We start from the raw sequence: 20,090 nt of genomic DNA, 5'->3' as shown, positions 1-20,090 counted from the left end.
GATCGATCGAAGTTCATAGAAAATCTTCGATAAATAATAGAATTAATCGATATTTAAAATTATATTGTATAACTGTTAAGAATTATTAATTTCTTGACACTTTTGTTAAAGTTCAAATTAGGCGAAAGAAAAGAAATTCAAAGATAAAAAGTAATTTCGGTAGTTTCGGAGCATCTTGTATTCTTCTTGGCTTCGACCTATGTCATTCTCAGCGCTTCGATCATTAAATGATACATCTCATGAATACTGATCGACCGCATTGGACCGCGAATTTGAATCGGTATTATTGCCACGAAAAATAGTTCGGACTTCGGGAATCTGTTTGCATACGCTTTATCGCTTCTTCGTGTTCTCTTTTCGGAAAATTATCCCTGGGATTCGTGTAAGTCCCGACAGTCGAATCGGTGGGAATGACGGGCGCAACGATGCAAATTCCTAATCACTATTTTCGCATGTTTCGCCACGGTGCACCGTGTGCGTATACGTGTGTGTGTGTATGTGTGTGTGCATACTCACCCGGTCGCGAAAAATAAGAGCGCGATCGTCGGTTTCGGGCCGAGATGCGTGGTACCCGCCCTGAACCTGGCCGAAATCACTCACGCGACCCGCGATCAGCAATGTTGGCGCTTCGTGCGTTCTCAACGCACTCACTTTTTTCCGCCGCTCATTCGACGTCCATCGATCACAGCTAATTTCGGGTGCGCGGCGGCGCCCATGCATAATGATGAGCCACCGCGCGCTGTGTTTCCACGATATACGTGCGAGAAGCCGTTGCCTCTCGCATTTCGTATTTTTGACTGCGATTAGTATTCCGTTGCAAAGAGAAAGTGAGATCTATCGTCTCTTTTGTATATATCTTGGAGTTGTTTGAGTGCTTAGCGTTGGGAAGCGAAGTGTTCGTGACGGCCTCCGTTCTCGCGATTCTTGGATATCAATTTGCTCTGTAAAAGACAGACAGAGATGGAGGAACAGAGATAAAAACTGTTTTAGCAGATGCCGAAGGCTTAAATATGATTAATATCACGTAACATTATTCAAGACTCCGATGCATCAAGATTCATGAATATTTTAATCTTTATTTTTCTCTAATTTCCGTACTCTCTGATTGATTAATTACATAATCGTGGCATTAATTGTGTAATTGTGGCAGTCAAAGATTTAAAGTGGATTAAATTCGTGACTTACAAAGTTCGCTTTAGATATGATTTCGTATATAAGGTGAACTTTATGAATTACGGGCTTGATGCACTTTTGCCCCGCGCATCTCAATTCTCTTAATGTACACCGATCGATACCGATGTCGTATCCACACACCGTGCTCTCCTGATGGTCATCAGTGTCAGTTCCCGATCAAGTTACGTCAGGTTTCTGATTCGTCGATATCGCTGTTGTATCCAATACGTCAGACCGAACCGGAGAAGTTAATGATCCCAAAACGTCAGTTCCAGGTGACTTGAAGAAACGCACCTGTCAGAGTGCGATTTCTGTTAAAATACAAGAATTTTTCTCACATATTAATTCATCACGTCCGTGATGCTGCTGCATGCGGCATATCGTATTTCTTCTTTCGCGAATGCGCGTCTCGAAGCGGAGAACCTAACGATCTCTAAATGCCGATCCTACCGGACGATTGTACTTCACCTGTCCTTCGAAGGCGAGGTATGGATCGAGGACGTGTTGGTCCTTAAAACCGTCGCTCGGTGCTCTCGCTCGCTCGTCCGCCAGCGGTCCGTTTCTTCCTTGGCAGGGGCAGCCATTATATAGTAGTAAATATCGTAACGACCTCCTCTCTACCTCCGCGCGAGAGCGCCGAGCCGCGGTTAACGCGCAAGAGCTAACCACGAACAATTATGTAATTGCTGAAGAATTACTTACCATGCCGGTCCCGCGACCCGTCATTCAGTGACATTCCTGGCCTTTTTACGACGGCCTGAGTGGCGGGTCGTTGTCTTCGGGGATCGGGTTGTCTTCCTCAGCCGCCTCCCTCGCCACCTCCCCTCCCAGTTTCACCCCACCCGTTCTGTCGTCTCCCTTTCGCGTGATATCCCGACGTTGGTCCCGCGCAACGGCAGCTGCTCGGTCCGTAGGTTGCAACTAAATCTCCTCCCCGATTTTACACCGGCATTTTTCTAACTTCGAAACGACGAAGGCGGAGCGCGAGCAAGAACACGAAACCGTCCGAGAGTGCGTGCGGGACGCATATTCGCTTTGAAGCATCGTTTTATCGTCGTGCAAAAATGAAACGGCCGCATCGCGGCGCGACGCGAGCTTCCAATCGGAACTCGTCTAACGCGTTTGTTTCGTCGACGCGGTTCATTCGCCGTGCGAAATCTCCCCGTGAGATCTCGCCTCGCTTCTTCATACAAGGCTGCTCGTTCGAATCGCGGCGCCGCGCAATTGCGGCCTGGAAACTGCGCCACGCACACCGCGCTCTCCCCGCGGCGAGTTTCTTCCCGCGTTTTTGTCCGCGTTTCGATCCGAATGCATCAACTGCGAACCGCTCACTCGCGGTCTGCCTCCGCGTAAAGGATCTGTTCGGAACCGATTGAATACGCTGTTACTTGGCTTGCTTATTGGCGAATATAGGAAGCGGCGAGGTCGAGAGTCCGAGTAGAAATGTGTTTGCATCATTGCGCTATTTATTGTGACTTTACGCCGCTCGAGCACGGAATCCCATCCTTCTTTCCGTTTTTATTCTATCAAGGGTCTTACTTCGATTTCCGCTGGCTCTCATTTATTTTACACGATGCCAATGTCTATCTGGTTTATCGCGCAAAATTGAAAAAGGGAAGGAGGAAGTGCGACGCTCGAATTGCACGTAAGCGGATTTAATCGTTTCCCTCGCCACGCATCTACGACTCACGAAGACTCGCTGTCCCAAGCAAAGTCGCCGCTTCTCGAAGTATCGCGTTAATCTCCGTATCGCGTGCCGGAGTGTGCTTCCTTCTTGTACGCAAGAATACCATCATCTTGCGAGGGTGCGCACGAGACATCGATTTGATACGCGGAAGTACGGCGTGCCGTCACGATCGTCTCGTACTTCGTTCTCTTTCGAGGAGAATCGGATTTCGCAAGCGGATAAAACAAAAGTTCGCACGAGCTGTATCGATCGTTACAATAGTATAAATTTCTCTAATTTAGATCTTTTTTTTAGAAATAACACCATTGTGCTTTGCAGTGAAAAATTCTCGTTCGCTCGGAAGAATTTTTAGAATTTTTAGATCATTAGGTTGATAATTCAAATTTCAAATAATTTAATTGCAATCATTTCTTAATGAATTGTGCTTGCGAACAATTTTTTTTATGAGATTAAGTAAAATTTACCGTCTTCTTTTTAAAAGCGGATACTTTGCATACTTAGGCAGGCCGATAAGATCGAGCCGCTCTCGAAAGGACGCGCCGCAATTTTACCGTCACACCCGTTGCAATGCGGCTGATGCATTAGCGCGATTATGGAACCCCAATTTGTTGCCGTTGCCGGATAGCGGCCCGCTATCGACACCGACGATCGTGTGGCTTTGCCCGCTTTGCACGAAACTAAGACGCTGTTACGCCATTGAGCTTATGATTATTGTCGTGCACGATTCATCGTTCTCTGCGATCGTTGAGGTTTCCTCGTCTCGCGAGTCGCCATTAAGTGTTATAATTCACTATAGTTATACGGTAGACACACTAGGAAAAGGGAACGGGATTATATAAGAAATAATTTTACATAACGACTAGTTAGATAATTAAAATCCCGTCCGCGATCCGTAGCGTGCGTTAGAAATTTTATTTTAATGGATGTTTAAATTATCAGACAAGTCTTTACTAGTTAATTGTCGAACTTATAAATTTTGTGTAATTATTGAAACACTTCTTGGATATAAATAATTTTATTTCCGCACTTTTATTTTCGAAATACTATCGTTTTTTGTATTATTTTTTTTTCATATTATTATTGAGATTACACATCTATGAATATCAATGAATTTGATGTCAATTATTGCAGCGTATAAAATATTATTCCACTAAAGAATTATTAAGTAATAAACTCTTAATTGCCGTTATTAAATAAATGCATTTAGCATTTCTTTTTAAATATAAAAAGTAAATAAAAATAATAATAATTGACATCCTACTTTTCTGGAATAATTTTCTACGAAGAACAGGAATATTGCTGCAAAGTTTCTGTTGCGAAACTATATTGCTTATAATTGTATAAAAATACATGAAGTAAAGTACTTTGTAGCAATACCTTTTTCTACAATTGGACGGAATGTGCTAACGCTTTTTTATCCGCTACAAATCTGCGAATATGTTGGATACCGCGTGCCTCGCGAGAATGACGGACCACGCGAAAAATTGGAGTCGAAAGTAATGGAACATAACAACATCGTAAAATCGAGCCGTAAAGGATTACGGTAGCACGCCTGGCACCGGCGCGATGGCGGTGTTGTAACGACGTCAGCCCGACATTTGCATCGCGCCTAAGATGGCACCGTGGGCACCGTAAAATTGTTCGCCGCGAGAGAAAGAAGGTCGGCTAAAACTTTTTAATAACAACATTGTCGGAGATCGGTGACGTAACTTTATTTCGCGCGCGACTTGCTTTCCGCTCTTAACGCCGCGTCGTGGGCGCGAGAGGTCCAGCGACCATTAATGGTAACAGTACCCGCGCGCGCGCGCGTCTTTATCGTTATTACGGGATCGTTAACGCGCACGCGGATACGCGCTCACACAGTGCGTGTCGTCATTACGCGGTCGTTCGACCCGTTAACGCGAGAATGACGTAATTAATGCTAGTCAGCGGGGCTGTAACCGCGAGGCGCGTCTTCCGCTTTTTACGCGCTCACGACTCGTCACAGGCATGCCGCTTTTTATTATCGGGCTTCTCCCGTGCGTGCATTGCGTGCTGGCGTGCGTGTGAAACTAGCCGCTGGATAGTCAGTCGATGGACGATGGCTGAGCACTATGATGGACGCTGTGAGAGAAGCGCGAGAGAGTGCATATCGCTGCATCCACCGGAAGAGAAAAAGACTATTGCGATTACAGCAAAAATTGATTTCAACCTTTTGCACCCGTTAATCGTTTCACGTTAATCGTTCCTCAATTCATATCGTCAGTTACGACAAAAGAAAATAACTATTAACTACAAAGTTACGTAGAATAGAATTGTGATATTTTCTCGAGAAATATTGTCATATATTAATATAGCGATCGTTAAAAAAGTATTTTAACTGAAAATTTCTAAGAATGTAGTTCCAACACTTTTTATCGTCGACGTATATGATAAAAGAATCTTCTTGTATTGTGTGCAACAGATATCTGCAGCTTTCAAAGTCATTCATTTTCGTTTCTCAAGGGAATAAACAGATTAACTCGGCGTATCGAGATTCCCACATGTACCAATGAATAGCGCTTCGTGACCAATCTGTCCTCTTCGCGGAGAGACGCTCAAAAAGACGCAAATCTTTGTCGCAGGAACAGACACGAGATGAACCGACGTCCTCGAGAGCACGCTGGCAACAAAGAATTCTCGCCCTCTGAAAGGGCTTCGGCATTGCGTGTCACCGCTCGGCGACACCGCAAAGAAACTCCTCTTCTCTCGGAATCGCGTCGCGAGGCAACCAGAGACGCAGAGAGAACTTGTCGCCGATCGGCGACAAACAATTCGGTGCCAGATGGCGGGGCTCATGGGTTGCATCGCGTGCAATGTCACTCCAACTGACGCAGGAAGGTCGCATCAGGGAAAAGCGGTTGCGGTCGCCGTGTCTGGGAATCGATTCCATCGAGATTTCGTTAAACCTCGACCGGACTCTCTCCTCCTCACGCCGCGTACAGTCCCGATAAAGACGCTTGGCTTCACTGTGTCGAGCCGGAAATGCCGAGTGAGTGTGAGTCCAACGGATGTTAAAGCACATAATACGCTCGGTGAATTTTTATCTTATAATTTCAATTATCAGAATGAAATTGAAAGCTGCAATTTATTTTAATAAAACGAAGATAACGGCTGATTGAATTTTTGCTAAGGAAAAAACGACTTCAAATTGCTCAATTAATTCAGTTGTAAGTTCTGGTTCATTTAGTTACATCGTATCCGATCACATCAAAGATGTCATTTACAAAATAATCTCAATAATCTTACAAAATGGCATTTGCATATTACTTTTTCATGTTACTTTATCTAGATTTCATGTATGCACGATGGCTATCTTGTCCAAGAAGATGCGATCGGCATCAGGTGCTCAAATGCGCGTCAGCGCGATAAGATCGATGTGACGCATGATTGGTCATTAAGATCGACGACATGAGATCCTAGTGTCGTTACTGCAGTCGCACGAGGTGCGAACATGTGATTCGTTCTTGTTTCCGATGACGCGATAAAGACTGACAATTTCTTTGATTAATTTGGGAACAAAATTGTTCTTAATTCTGTGATCTCAAAATAAGAGTTTGCAAAAATTAATTGCAAAGATAAATTAATCATTAAAGGAAAAAATGATTTCGACATTTGCAAAAGCGTATTTCAATAGGATCAATTCTAGCATCCTTATTTCTCCTATAAACAACATGTTTGCCTCGTTCTCGTTTACGTGATCCATTAAGGATCAATAAGGAGCAAGCGCCTTACGTTCGATCGCGACGATAAAGAGTTTCCCCCGTTTTCCCTCTCGTTCGGCTTGTTTCGCGTCGTAATTCCGCCGCGGCCGGGATCGGATCGGACTAGGACACGACATGTGCGGGACGCCGAAATTACCGTGGCGCGATCTTTATCAGCGGGACGGCCGAGTGCGCGAGATACGAGGGACCGATATTCACGGTTCGGCATGGAAGCTCGCCCGTGGCGTCTGATTAAACGGCCGAGTGGCCACGGCTCTAACGTGTGTTTAGAGCGCACCGCCCCGTATATATGCATCGCCGGAACCGCCGCCGCCGCCGTGGTACCTGTTCGTACCACGGCGATTAGTTCGTATCGCTCTTCGATTAGGGAACGAGCGGGCACCCGATATACCCCTATGCTGCCCGATCGAACGTTGCGCCGGTGCACGCGTGCCCCGACGAGCGATTTGCCGGACGCTAGACGCCGGAGACTTGCGGCTCGCGCAGGTGTCTAGTAGAGCGAATTCGGCGGAAAAAGCGCCTAAAAGTACCCCTTGGCCCCCGTGCTTACTAAGATATCGTATCGTTACTATCATTTGTGCGCAACCGTGCAGTCGCTGATGATACATCAGATGACTAAGGAGACTAATTTCGGCGGCGATGGGCGATCGTTGGGCATATTTTCAGTGATTATAGGGGGCATTGGCGTGACAGTAATTGAGGCGCACGGCTGAATAAGGACCTGTGTTGTATCAAGCGGGTTTTAAGAAAACAGAAAAGTTTGGCGAGCCGCGAGTCTGGTTGTTCTGAAAAAGATGAGACGGATTTATCTATTAAAATGTGTGTTTAATCTCTCAATATACACAGCGCGTACATATTCTTAATAATATTAAACGCAGGAGACTTTCTTTTAATCTACATTGGGGTAAAGCATTGCGTAGAATATCTATTGAGAAATTATTTATTTAGATGTAGAAAACACGGAAGACGTGGATTCATCAAATATTTAAATAACCTTTAAGATTGTATGTATAAAACTGAATGTGAAAATTTACAGGGGAAGGAATAATCAAGCACACAAACTGCATTCAATGTAATTGCTCTTCGGTTAATGTGTTTCTCATGCGACCAATTAAAAGTTTAATGAGCGACGACCGCAGAACAGCTGGGTTTTATATACTCCTAAATAAATAACCAAGTAAATTGAGATGTAACAAGGATAGAAGACTTTGTTGGAGTTGTTACTTAATCAGCTGTATTAGAATTTAACATGCCGCGTTGCGCATCTGATTTCCATATTTTCATCTCCATTACGGATGCAACATAGAAAGTAAATTTTAAGGAAAATTCTGAAAGAGCCGGGGCAAAGAAAAACTCTTGCAACTTTTTATTACTTCACGCGCGTTTCTCTTATTTATTTTACAATTTATAAATTTATTTTCTCCAAATATTTATTTGAAAATTTTCAACCGGATAAAAATTTTTTTCCATCAACAGTACCAAAAAGGGATTTTACATAAATAGTGGAATAAATGTTTTGGGTGAAATATTTTGCGATTAACGGCGCGATGTGTTATTATGAATCGTTTTATCGAATTATCAATTGTTTTTATCCACGCTGTTGTTAAAAGTTTTTGGCTTGTACAACTGTTATTATCGCGACATTATCATCATGTGTAATAGAGTGTGATTACAAACACGAAATTGTTATTCGATTATAATAAAGTTATACTTTGATACTAGATTAAATTGCAATCGACGAGAAAGAGTTTGTTTCATTGGCGATGCGTATCCCGCGGATTTCATCGTCATGAAGGTAATGAGACGGCCCGAAGTGATCATGCGAGAGCAATGGTGAGGCCCCGCGGTGGACACGATGGACCGGGGGGTACACGGCGACGGGGTACGCGGGGAAATCGATGGGCGAGTCGACGCTAACCGAGGAGACCGCCTTCTCTCTCCGCCGTTTTCTTCTTTTTACCGTCCTTCTCTCCCCGTCCCCTCTTGCCTCTCTTTCCCTCCTCGCGGAGCTTCCTGCGAAAGCGTGCATCCACCTCCACCTTCCCACCCTCGTTCTCCCACGCTGCACCTGTCGTGCGCACGAGAGCGTCGAGAGAGGTGGTAGAATAAAGCTCTAGCAGTGCGCGGGCGAGCACACGTACTCGGTAAGGTCGGAACAACGCTAAATCCATTTATCTCGCTTACGTCGGTGCTACGTACACGTTTGCGAATAGAAAAGAGAAAGAAAGCAAGAGAGAAATAATGCCTGATTCGCAGAGACACCGAGAAATTTCGCTTGGGGCTGGGAAGAAAAAAGGAAAGCTTTTTTCTAGATGACTAAAAAATATTAAAGCTAAAGTTTGAAGATTGAGAATGATTCAGAAAATTTTTGACATATTTATAAAAAGTTATTATTAACTTATCGCAATGTTGGACGCACGATATTTAGTTAGATTGGCACAGAATTAATCAAAAACATTATTGTATTAAAGAAAGGAAGAATATCAACTTTTAACTTGTCTCCAATGGTCATCATTACATCTGCAATGTTAATTATAAATACTCAGTTTCACGGACGATTTTATTATAGTGTTGCTGTACAATCAATATGTATCAGAAGTGCTACTTAAAAATATAATCTTGAAGAAATCGTAAACATCCAAGAGTAATATTCTTTTTTTTCTGTGTCGTAACTCGTAAAGTCACAGTATCATTTAGGGTCCAGTCGGGATTCGATTTTACGTGTACCCGTTATTAGCCTCCAGTTGGGACCTTAAGTTGGCGCGAGAATCGAAGGGCCCTAATCTAATCTGCTTGGTCGATTAAAGGCTGGGTCCAGACGGGGGGGGATACGGGGTGGCGAATCGGGTCTTCTCGCGTGCTCTCTTGTTTCGGAGCACGCTCGATACTTACGTGTAATTAAATGTCTCGTTTAGATGAACCCGAACACAGGACACTTCTAATTACCGTGCTCCGCCACGGTGTCAGTCTGTCGTTTCGCTTTTGCGAGAGGAATTAGCGAGGCAATGATGGGTTTTTTTAACGACTGCTCTAAATATAGAAGGGTTTCCAAATCAGTCTGCAAACACATATCTATCTTTATGTTAAGAAATTGCAACGGGAAACTTTTGCAATATCCGATACAATATATACAATTATAATTAACGTTTATAATTGTGTTAAGAATAGCTTTTGCGTCATAGTTCATGTAACATAAAAATAAATTAACATATTTTTTCCCAAAGTACATTTTACATTTAAATAAAAAAATTGCAAAATACATGCAAGCTTTAAATCAGTAATTAATGCAAAAATTAAAATAAATATAAATATCGTAATGCTAATCTTAAATTAAAATTGATTGTTATTCTTTCCAAAAAATCGTTTTGTTTCATATAATTCATACACAGTGTAGATAATCAGAGAATTTATGGGAAGTCTAAATGCTAGACCGTCCTTAGGGCCCTTAGAATTCCTCCATTATATTGCGAGTGTGACTCCTCAAAGTCTAGCCGAGAACAACCCTTCCGCCGGGGAGATTCTTTTCTTCGTGAGGCTCGCGGATTAGTAGGCGTGCACGTGCCCGCCCGCGAGATCCTCTGATAAACGATCCGGCATCGCTGGCGGAGGAAGGATCTTCTTTCCGCGAAAACGAGGTCGACCTGCGTTAGAGCGTGGGCGTGGTGAGATTTTTTTATTTTATTTTTGTACACGCGGACGTATCTGTTCGTGTCGACGTTCCGAAAGCTCGATGAAGTGCTGCCCACTCTTTCGTCAAGGCGGAGACAGAAATATAAATCTTGATCGTTCAGTCGGCAATCGTTTTTTTTCCCAATTTTTTTCATAAATATTTTTCTGTTAGGATATTGAGTTTATATTTTTAGAAACAAGCAAGTAGTTGCTTATTAATGATAATAATATGTGCGTCAATGAAATAATAATAATAGTATATAAAATACAAGTTATGAGAAGTGTAAGACGTTGAAAGAAGTTTCACATTTAATTTGTATTGCAAATAATCTATTTGAGAGTTGAATCGATAAATCTATTTTTGATTTATTGCTGAATGGAGAAAAAAAGAACAGGTTTAGTGAATTAGTTTTGATAGGTATTTATTTTCATAATCATGAGTGTGTTTTTTATAATCGATCTATAATATACATCGTAGCATTCGGTTTATACATAATTACAATTGTAAATCTCGTTCGCTCTTAATGCATAGTAGTAATAGGTTCATCGTGTGTCGTGGGTGAAGGGGAAATTCGCTCTCTCTCTCTTTCTCTCTCTCTCTCTCTCTCTCTCTCTCTTTCTCACTGAGGCGGAAATGCAAACGAAGGCTCGATAGAAAAACGCGTTCCACGTTTACACTGTTTACACATACGTTCCCGGAGAATATTTCGCGCGCGCCGCGACATCGGCGCGCACCACCGCCAAATCATACGTATATACGTAGATATACGAAAATAAAATATATGTACAACCAAAATCATGGTACAAGCTCGTGTTCCCATGCATTCGAGTAATTTTTCTCGGATGACGACGGGAGCAGCGGGGCTCCGACGCCGATTGATTTTCACATGAAAAAGACAACGCGATTTTACAAGTCTAGGAGGAGGAAGTTATTCGCGGCAGTGCCCGCTACTGGCCGCTCTGGTACAACGTGTCGAGTGTAATCTGTATAATATTGGGCGCGCGCGCGCGCGCGTGTGTGTGTGTGTGTGTTTGTGTGTTGGGGGTTTCTAGGAAACAATAAATAAAATCTATCTATTCTCATTTATCTAGCGCGAGACGCTGTCGCTTTGATTTGCTGGTCGATCCATTCGTCTATCTATACCGCTAGCCCGACCGTCTTCTTCCCTTCAGCCTTCGAGCTCTCGGGGGTGAGCTTTCCCGCTCCTTAAACTAAGATTGCATTTCTTCCTAGCTGCCGTCGTGACGCGACATCGCACTCCTTTCCTCTCGGCATGTGTATACACCGACTCTCTTGCTCTCTCTCTCTCTCTCTCTCTCTTCCTCTTTTCACATTTACAAAACTAATCGTCGTTGAACCTTATCGCGCGTCGGGCGCGCGTTGGTAGAACTTAGTCGATATAATTACGCGTTTACACCGAAAGGTACTATGTCTGTTTATTATATACAGCGGTAGTAACTGGTTATTGGTTAAATAGTGGCGTTATTCGCTAACGTACACGTTATCACAACGATGATGAAATTAGCCCTTCGGGACCGGAACACCGCGTCCGTCCTTCTAACGCTCGTCCTTCTTTCGCCCCGCCTTTAGTCCTGATTATGTTAAGCAGTCCCAATAATAAAACAAACGTAACGATCGTCATTTTCGGCGAGAAAGGGTTAACAACTAGCGGACAAGACAAAATACTACGGCCGAACGGTTCGCCGCGTTCGGTCGTCGGTTTCTCGGCCCGCGAAAAAATGATCGCACGCCACGCGCGAACGTAGAGAGATCTTCAAAGTCAGGCAGTTTAATCAACCAGTTAGATTCTGAATTTATGCCAGCCAGTGCCACGATGCGATTTTTTTATAATGGTACGAAGGGAATGCGTCACTGATACATTCGCGCGCTGCTTTGTGTTCGTTTTATATATAAGCCAGGAAAATAAAAAATCTCACAAATTTAATTTTTTCTCTAGAAAAGTTTTAAGTTAATTTTATTCTTTTTTTTTTGTTATGTAGATAAAAATTGCACATGATAGGATATTTATGCAGATCCTATTTCTGCTCTCTGAAATTAATTAAAATCATCTAATTTTGTAGAAAAAGTTTTAAATGTATTATGTAATTTGTTTGCCACTGCGAGATACGCACAATATTCCAGTCAGATAAAATTTTCATGATTCTTTATTTTTTTTTTTTTTTAATTTCTGGCAACGATTTAGCGCGCGATTTCGACCCTTCGCTTCCGACAACGCGCGAATCAAGATTTCCCAATTGACTAGATTAGCCCAACAAATCGCGTGTTGCATCCTGACGAATAAAATCGGAGAAATGGAAAGAACTGGCAGGCAAATATTACCGCATTGAAACTGGTTTGCGACTCCGTGGGCAGGCGTTCGGCGATCTCGGGCAACCACTTCTCGTACGGAGTCAGTCACGTGATGGTCGATCATTCCGCGCGCACTCCTGCTCGATATTGCACGTTTTTCCGCACGTCCATCGAACGTACGAATAGGATTACGGAGCGGACTCTGTGGAGGAACCGCACCCCGTCTGCCGACCCCCAGGTAGAAGCGAGATCATCGGCGATCGATTGGTCGAGTCGAATCGCCGTTAGGATTTTGGCATCACAGTAGAGGATAATAGTCATGTCCGCGACCGCAGAACGAGATCGGTCACGAGCCACCGCCGCTGGTGGACAAAATCGGCAGGTCGCGGTGGGCCTGCGGGTCTCTGGAGTGCGCGTCCCGCACAGCTCTGGATCCGAAGACGCGCTCGCAGCCGGGAACGGTGCATCTGGCCTCCTCTTTGCGATCGTCCGAGCCCGGCGAGGACATTGGCGAGCCCGAGGCAGACGCGTGTCTGTTACCTTGCTCCTGCGTCAGTCTCGTCAGATGATTCAAGTGTTGATGAGTGAGGCCGTTGAGACCGGCCAGATGGGACGCGAACGAGGAGAGACCCGGGAAGGTGGCACCAAGATGCGGCGGCAGTAACAGCGGATGCGGCGGCGGTATCCTGGCGGCCAGGTCGACCGCGGACGGCAGTCCGGGCGCCAAAGGATACGCGCCTAGCGCGCCTATGCCGGCGTCCGCGTAGAGCCGCGCCAGGAACTCGTTGTGCAGCAGCGGATTCATCTGCGGATCGTCGACACGCGGCGACAGGCTCGGCGGCAGGCTGGACGAGAGTGGCGGGCTCGACGACGTCGACAGCAGCTTCCGGTGCAGATTGAGATTCGCCGAGTGGCGGTCGCGCGACCGCTTCGAGGGGAAAGCCGCGTTGCAGCCGTCCACGCTGCAGCGATGCATCAGCTTGAGATGGACGTTCTGGTAGTGAGTCTTGACGCCAAAGTGGTTTTGAAAGACCTTGCCGCAGGCGGTGCAGCGGCGCGGATTCTCACGGTCGAGCGGCACCTCCTGGGTGCTGACGAAGCCGCCGTTCTCGTAGCGCGCGTACGTGATCAGGCTATTGTCCATATCCATGGCCGCTGTGGAGGGTGAGGCGCTGGATGAACGAGAGCCACGTGAGGAGTTGTCCATGGTGGTCTCCTGGTGGGTCGTGAGGCTGATAGGGCTGGTAGAGCCGCGGCCAGACCTCGAAGCCACCCGCTGCGTCTCGGCGTACGGCATCGCGCATCGACCCTGCGACAAGGACTCGAGTTGACGCAAAGTGTTGGTCGAGGAGTCGTGGGAGAGGTCGTCGGCTGTCGTCGGACGGCTGTCGACCGAGCTCGGGGCACGGGGGGGATCATCGGGACGCTCACCTTCTTGATTGCGCAGCGCGTCGTCCGCGTCTTCCTCATCATCATCATCCTCCTCGACCTCCTCCATGGGCTCATCATCGTCGTCCTCCTCGTCCTCGCGGTTCTCCGCTCCGTCGTTCGTTGTCTTCCCTTCCTCCCGCGCCGTCTCGGCAAGTTCGCGTTTCGTGACCGTCTCGTCTTTCACCCTCGCCGTCGTCTCGTCGCTCTCCGCGCTCGGCCGTCGATCCTTCCGCTCCGCGGACGTCGCGTCGGGATTCTTCGCCGTTGTCGTCGTCGTCGTCGTCGTCGCCGTCGTCGTCGTCGTCGCCGTCGCTGCCGCCGTCGCCGCCGCCCCGCTCGGCGCCGTGCTCGACGACGGCGCGCCATCGGTCTTTGGTTCCGGAGTGATCTGTCGTTTCGGCGATTTGACGCTGCTCGCCCTCGAACTCAAGTCCCGCGGCTCGTCCTGAGGTAGATCCTCCGCGTTGTCCTGGGAGGAGGGGTTGTCACGTCGATTGCCAGCAGTCTCGCGCTCTCTGTTGCCGGCGTCCGGTGAGCGCGAGTTCGATTCGCGATCGTGGAAACCACCTCGGAGATTTCTCGGCGAGCCGGGTAAGATCTTTCGCTCTTCCGCCTCCAGCCTGGACATCGACATGTCCTCCGGTTGGTTTTGAAACTCCGTCATCGGCGTCGACGTGACCACGCCGCCGTCCGACAGGCATCGCCGTTGAATCCGCTGCTGCTCTTCGTCATTGGAGGAATCGCCGTCGGTGGATGAAGAGTGAACTTCCGCCGGCACGGCGCATCGCGTAGGATGCTGCGACTTTCTTTTGCGCACGCCGCGGCTGTGGAAGGAACTCGAGTTGAGCGAGTGCTGGCTGACGGAGAAAGGTTGCTGATCGATCGTGCTTATCGAATCGTTGTCCTCGTTGCTGTCGGGATTGCTAGCGAGATCCTCGTCGGCCGTGTCGCCGAAGTAGAGCTTCGGCCGCTTCGCCAGACTGAAATCGGCCGGCTGCTCGTCGTCGTCGGCGCGCAGCGGTTGCAATCTCGATGGCAGATTGCTGGTCTCGTCTTCGGCGACCACGACGATACCGCCGTCGTCGTCGTCGTCCTCTTCGCCTTCCGGTATCATGGACGACGCTTGGGTAGACGGCGAAACCGCGCTGATGGGCGCGCTGCCGGGATACGAGTTTCGCGCCGTCGTCGTAATCGTGTTGACCGCCGCGGTCGACATCGCCATCGGCATCGTCGTCGAGGCGGTGGTCGTTGACAGATTCGCGCTCACCGACATTCTCTGTTGCAACGCCTCGTCGTACGGTCTGCCTTGACCCTGCGACGACAGATCGAGATGCTTGAAGTCCAACGCGCACAACGAGGCCGGCGAGCGGAGATCCGGCGGCGGAGTGAGCAACGGGAAGGAGCCGAAAGGCAGGTGATTCAGTCCAGTGGCTGGTACCGGCAGTCCGACTTGCGGCGGCAGCACCAAAGCGTGCGCCATGGACGAGCGGCCGTCGTGCGGCGAGATCTTGCGGCGTAGATGCGGCGAGTGCAGCTTCGGATTCGGATTGGCGCTGTGCCGGTTGCGCGACCTGCGCGAGCTAAACATCATGCTGCAGCCCTTCACAGTGCACTGGTGCATCTCGCGCAGATGCACGGCGCTGAAGTGGATTTTCAGAGCGCCCTTGTCGCAAAAGGTTTTCAGACAGACGTTGCACTGCACACGTTTCTTGCCGGTGGTAGGATTAATGAAGGGCGTGCCGAGATTAGGCGGCATGTTTGCGGCGCCGCCCCATTGGCTGCCCGGCCGCTTGCCCGGTGAGTGCGGTTTCCGACCGGGTATACCTGGCGGCCTGCCCAGCGGCGCGGTCTGCAGCGATAACGATGGGTGACGGTGTTCGGCGGAAATCGCATGCTTCGACAAAGCCGAGTCCCGTCTGCTGAGGTTCAACGCGCTGTCGGAATTCTCATCGTCGTCCTCGTCCTCTTCCGAGCCGAATTCGCTGCTCTTCTCACCGCCGCTGTGAACGTCAGCGGGTATCGTCAGTCCGCCGATACCGCCGGGCGATTTGCCCATCGGTGGCGGCGGGAAATGCGTGGGGAAACTCGGTGGTAGCGCTCCGGAAGAAACTGCAACCGAGAGCGGGTGGCCGAAAGTCAGCGCCGACGAGGAGACCGGCGCGACCGGCATGTGCGGCCTCTGCAACTGCGACGCCGTGGAGTGATGGGGTGGACTGTGCGGGCTCTGCGGATTCCTCATAGATTTGCGATTTTGCAAAAGCTGCTCCGCGGACGGCGGCGGCGGCAACGGCGGGAACGCCGGCAGGCCGAGAGTGCCCAGTTTCCGAAAGTCGAACGGCTGCATGCTCTGCAACCGATTCAACGGCGACACCGTCAGATGCGAGTCCAAGGAACGCGGCGGCGAGTTCGCCCTGCTGGTGACGATGGGATTGCCGGCCGAGGAATAGTGGTGTTTCTGCGCCGTCGGCGACATCGAGGGATGCGAGACCGACGACGGCGGCAGCGGTGGAGGCGGCGGTGGCAACGGGTGCGGCAACCGCGAGCCCGGCGGTGGCAGGCCGCAGTGGAGCATGTGCAACGGGGGCGGCAAGTGTGCTAGTGGCATCGTCGGTGGCGAAGGTCGTCTGCTGGGTGACATAGCATCCGCACCTGGCGTTCCGGCGGCCAGCAGCAACTGCTGCACAAACGGACGCGTCTCGGCGAATCTGAGGAACTGCTGTAGAACCAGCGGCTCCTCCTCAGCCGAGCAGATACTCCATCGGTCCAGCACCGGGCCGTTCTGCGAGTCCTGCGAACAGAAGACGAGAAAAGATTGCCTTTTCGAACTTGAAGAATCTTATAATTATTACAATTTATATTGAAATTTACTTGTGATTATTTATTTTGAATATTATAAATATTTTTTATTTTTAAGAAAATAACAAATATACAGAAGACGCAATTTGCGACACTCATTGTCGTAAACTGTCTGCACTTACACCGTTTAGCCTATGTGAGAAATTGCGCAAATGCGCAAATCACGCGGTAAAGAACGCGCGATATCGCCGATCAACTAGCATAATCGTCGGTGGTAGACAGGGGGTGCTTATTTTTATTCGGGTGTAATTATACGTCGCGATAAAAAACGCTTCCTACATTGTCAACTGCAGAAGGTCAGGCGTCCCGTTCGCGTTCCGTTACTTTTGTGAAATGGAATGCACAAAAAGCGGCTGATAAATAAAAAGGATTGATTGATGACGCTTAATGTAGCGGGTAATTAGTTCTGCTTCGCCTGTTAGCAGGCGAGATTGCACTTAAACGCGTTAAGGATTTAACCTTGCATCTCGCTGGATATACATACACGATCTGTCTTCCTCTCATACCTGCTATTAACGACACGCTTTTTGCGATCAGGTTTTAGCGATTTGTCATCGCATTCCGCTAAGAACTCCATGTAACGATGTGAATACTTTGGTATCGCAAATTCCAGGTAATTTATTTTTCGCTGGAAATTAGGTAACGTGCAAGCAGCAATAAGTTATCTATTAAAAATTACAATTTTTTATACGCATTATTTTATATTAATATTTTATTTTTAATAACTATTATTTCACGCACATTAATTCGATATTTTACTAAGAAATTATTTATCGATTATTTATCTGCCTAATTTGTCTGCTGCACAACATTGCAACTTTGGACGTTCCTCATTTCTTTGCCGTAATTTCACTTCGTGAAATCATGTTACTTGACAAAAGTTAAACTTCTCATTCCGGTCTCTCTCTCTCTCTCTCTCTCTCTCTCTCTCTCTCTCTCTCTCTCTCTCTCTCTCTCTCTCGGTGAGATACGTATCCTGTCGGGAGAAGCGTAAATCTGGCGATACGCTTTCGACGTTCCACATGGACGTCACGTATCGCGCTCGTGTGGAGTCACGGCTTCTTATAAATTCAGGGTGGCCGCGTATATGGAGCGCAAGTTTGTCTCCTTCCCTCCTTTGCCTCCTTCTCTCTCCGCGGATTGTATATTTATGCATTCCGACGGACCTCGACGTAACGCAGGACGCCCAGCGCCGCGACGCTTTTCGCGTCCCGTGTATATTTCTTCAGCGCGCGCACGCGCCACCGTATATCGCACGCACACGGCCGAGAATGAGAGACACACTCATCGGCGGACACTCGTGACCGCCGCCACTCCGGATTCGATCGCGGGAACGACGTCGTTATTTTTCGCCCCGGGCGAAACCGCAAAAATAAAGAATGTCAGACGAATGCCGGCGATCGCGCCGGCGGACATAATAGGCGCTGCCACGAAGTTTTTGTTCTCTTTGATAGAATCGATTCGGCGCCGTCATGGAGCTCGATCGGCACCTCGATCTCGCAGATCTATTTGTAAAGTATCCTTCTTTTTTTTTTTTTTTTTTTTGTTATAAAATAAACAGTACTTGTATACATCGTATAAAGTGGAATACCGTTTTGTACGCGGCATATTCTAAAATTCAGTTCATCCATCCTATTCCGTCAATAAATAAAGAGAGAGGATGTCTGGCCCGAAATGATAAAAGAATATCAGAAAATATTTGCATAGAAAATATTGCAAAATATATATTAAAAAATATATAAGCATAAGTTAATGGGGGGGGGGGAGGTATCGTTTAAAAAATAATTTGTATTCCATAAAGTTATCACGTATGCGCTCGCGAGGAAATATCATTATGTAAAGAATTATACACACATTAAGATGAGTAAAAATCAATTTTCTGCAAAAATGCTAAACGACATTTATGCAGAAAACGCTTGATAGTCTCCAAACATCCTGAAGATAATTGAAACCATATGGATGGAAAGACAATGAATAACGCTCGGCCGTACCGCTACGAAGTGTAATTTTCCGATTTTTATTTCTGCCGACGGTAATCAAACTTCACGTGGCAGCGACAGCTGTGACGTCGTACCGTATATTATTTCTCTTGTAGATCGCATAGATTATCGTTTGATGAGGCGCGAGTAATGTCACACCGTTTCTCATGTGTCCACGAGTGCGCGACGACGTTTTCTCCGGTTGCTCGTCTCCGCGCGCGATGTATGCAATTTGAGAATTTTTATGCGCATTGTGATACCGCGTATGGGAATTTGTTACGCCATTCTTTGCGACCGTTCATTTTCTCCCATCGATCACCGGGCAATCTACACGCGACAAAATCTTGCACTGCAACGGTATTTATTCTTTATTGAAAGTTATGTAAAATGCCTTCGCGAATCGCTGCACGCCTTAATGCCTAATGCAGTATTAATTGAACACGCACAAGATGCAAGATTCTGCAAGCCTCAACTCTGAAGCGTAATTTCGTTATAATTGGTGAGAGACTTTAGTTATCCATCAAACTTACAACTAAGAAGTCTTTGTTTCGTGAAAAGTTGAATGTTCCCGCAATATTTTTCTTGCATACCCATGAATAAATGTAATAAAAATTTTAAATTTATTGAAATTATCCTGGCTTTGAGCTTTGCTAGTGATTTCTCGTCGTTCTTTGTGTAACCATCGAGAATAGATCTCGGAATTGAAAAAGAAACAAAAACAGTGTGCTATTTTCGAGACTTTACATCGCGCCTGCCACTTCCAATAGCTGTCGATCCTTGAGAGAGAGAGAGCAATCTCGAAGGCCGAGGATGCTTTTCCCATAGATTCGCTACTTTACGAAGGATCGGACGGAGCGCGCGTCATCGTTCACCCGCGGCCGTACCATACACGCGTGCGTGACGTTTGGGGGGCAGAGACGAAAAAAAAGGGTTCCGCGAAGCGCTTAAACGCGCCTCTCGTCTTTACGTGAAAGGACCCGAACGGTCGTGTCTGAGAACGCAAGACTACCGTGTACCGTGGGACTCGAATTTTAATCCCGCACGCGAATGAAGACCGTTCCGACAACGCTCGACCTCCCTCTCTCATCCCCTCCACGGCCGAATTCCGCAGCGTGGAATTTCGCCGTTCCGTGTGCTCCCGCGTGTCCGATGGGACGCGAAATGAGTGTGAAACGGTGTGGGCGAGGTCGGTGGATCATGACGAAAAGCGGTCTTGACGATGAAAATTCAGGGAGACGAGA

General features: G+C 47.3%; 1 protein-coding gene across 3 annotated transcripts in view; it reads right to left on the bottom strand.

Moving 5' to 3' along the window:
• Positions 1–10,677: 10,677 nt before the first annotated feature.
• disco-r (disco-related) overlaps positions 10,678–20,090 on the bottom strand; it is a 378,404-nt gene continuing 368,991 nt past the window's right edge. For 2 of the 3 annotated variants that reach the window (XM_067356512.1, XM_012375240.2), the window contains one exon: positions 10,678–16,802. In XM_067356512.1, the coding sequence (XP_067212613.1) occupies positions 12,930–16,802 (3,873 nt within the window). In that variant the 3' untranslated portion in view covers positions 10,678–12,929. The remainder of the gene's footprint in view (positions 16,803–20,090) is intronic. The other variant, XM_067356513.1, reaches the window with a different exon arrangement.

Source organism: Linepithema humile, chromosome 6 (assembly GCF_040581485.1).
Source record: "Linepithema humile isolate Giens D197 chromosome 6, Lhum_UNIL_v1.0, whole genome shotgun sequence".
NCBI classification, from domain to species: Eukaryota; Metazoa; Arthropoda; class Insecta; order Hymenoptera; family Formicidae; genus Linepithema; species Linepithema humile.
This window is presented reverse-complemented; position numbering and strand designations above follow the sequence as displayed.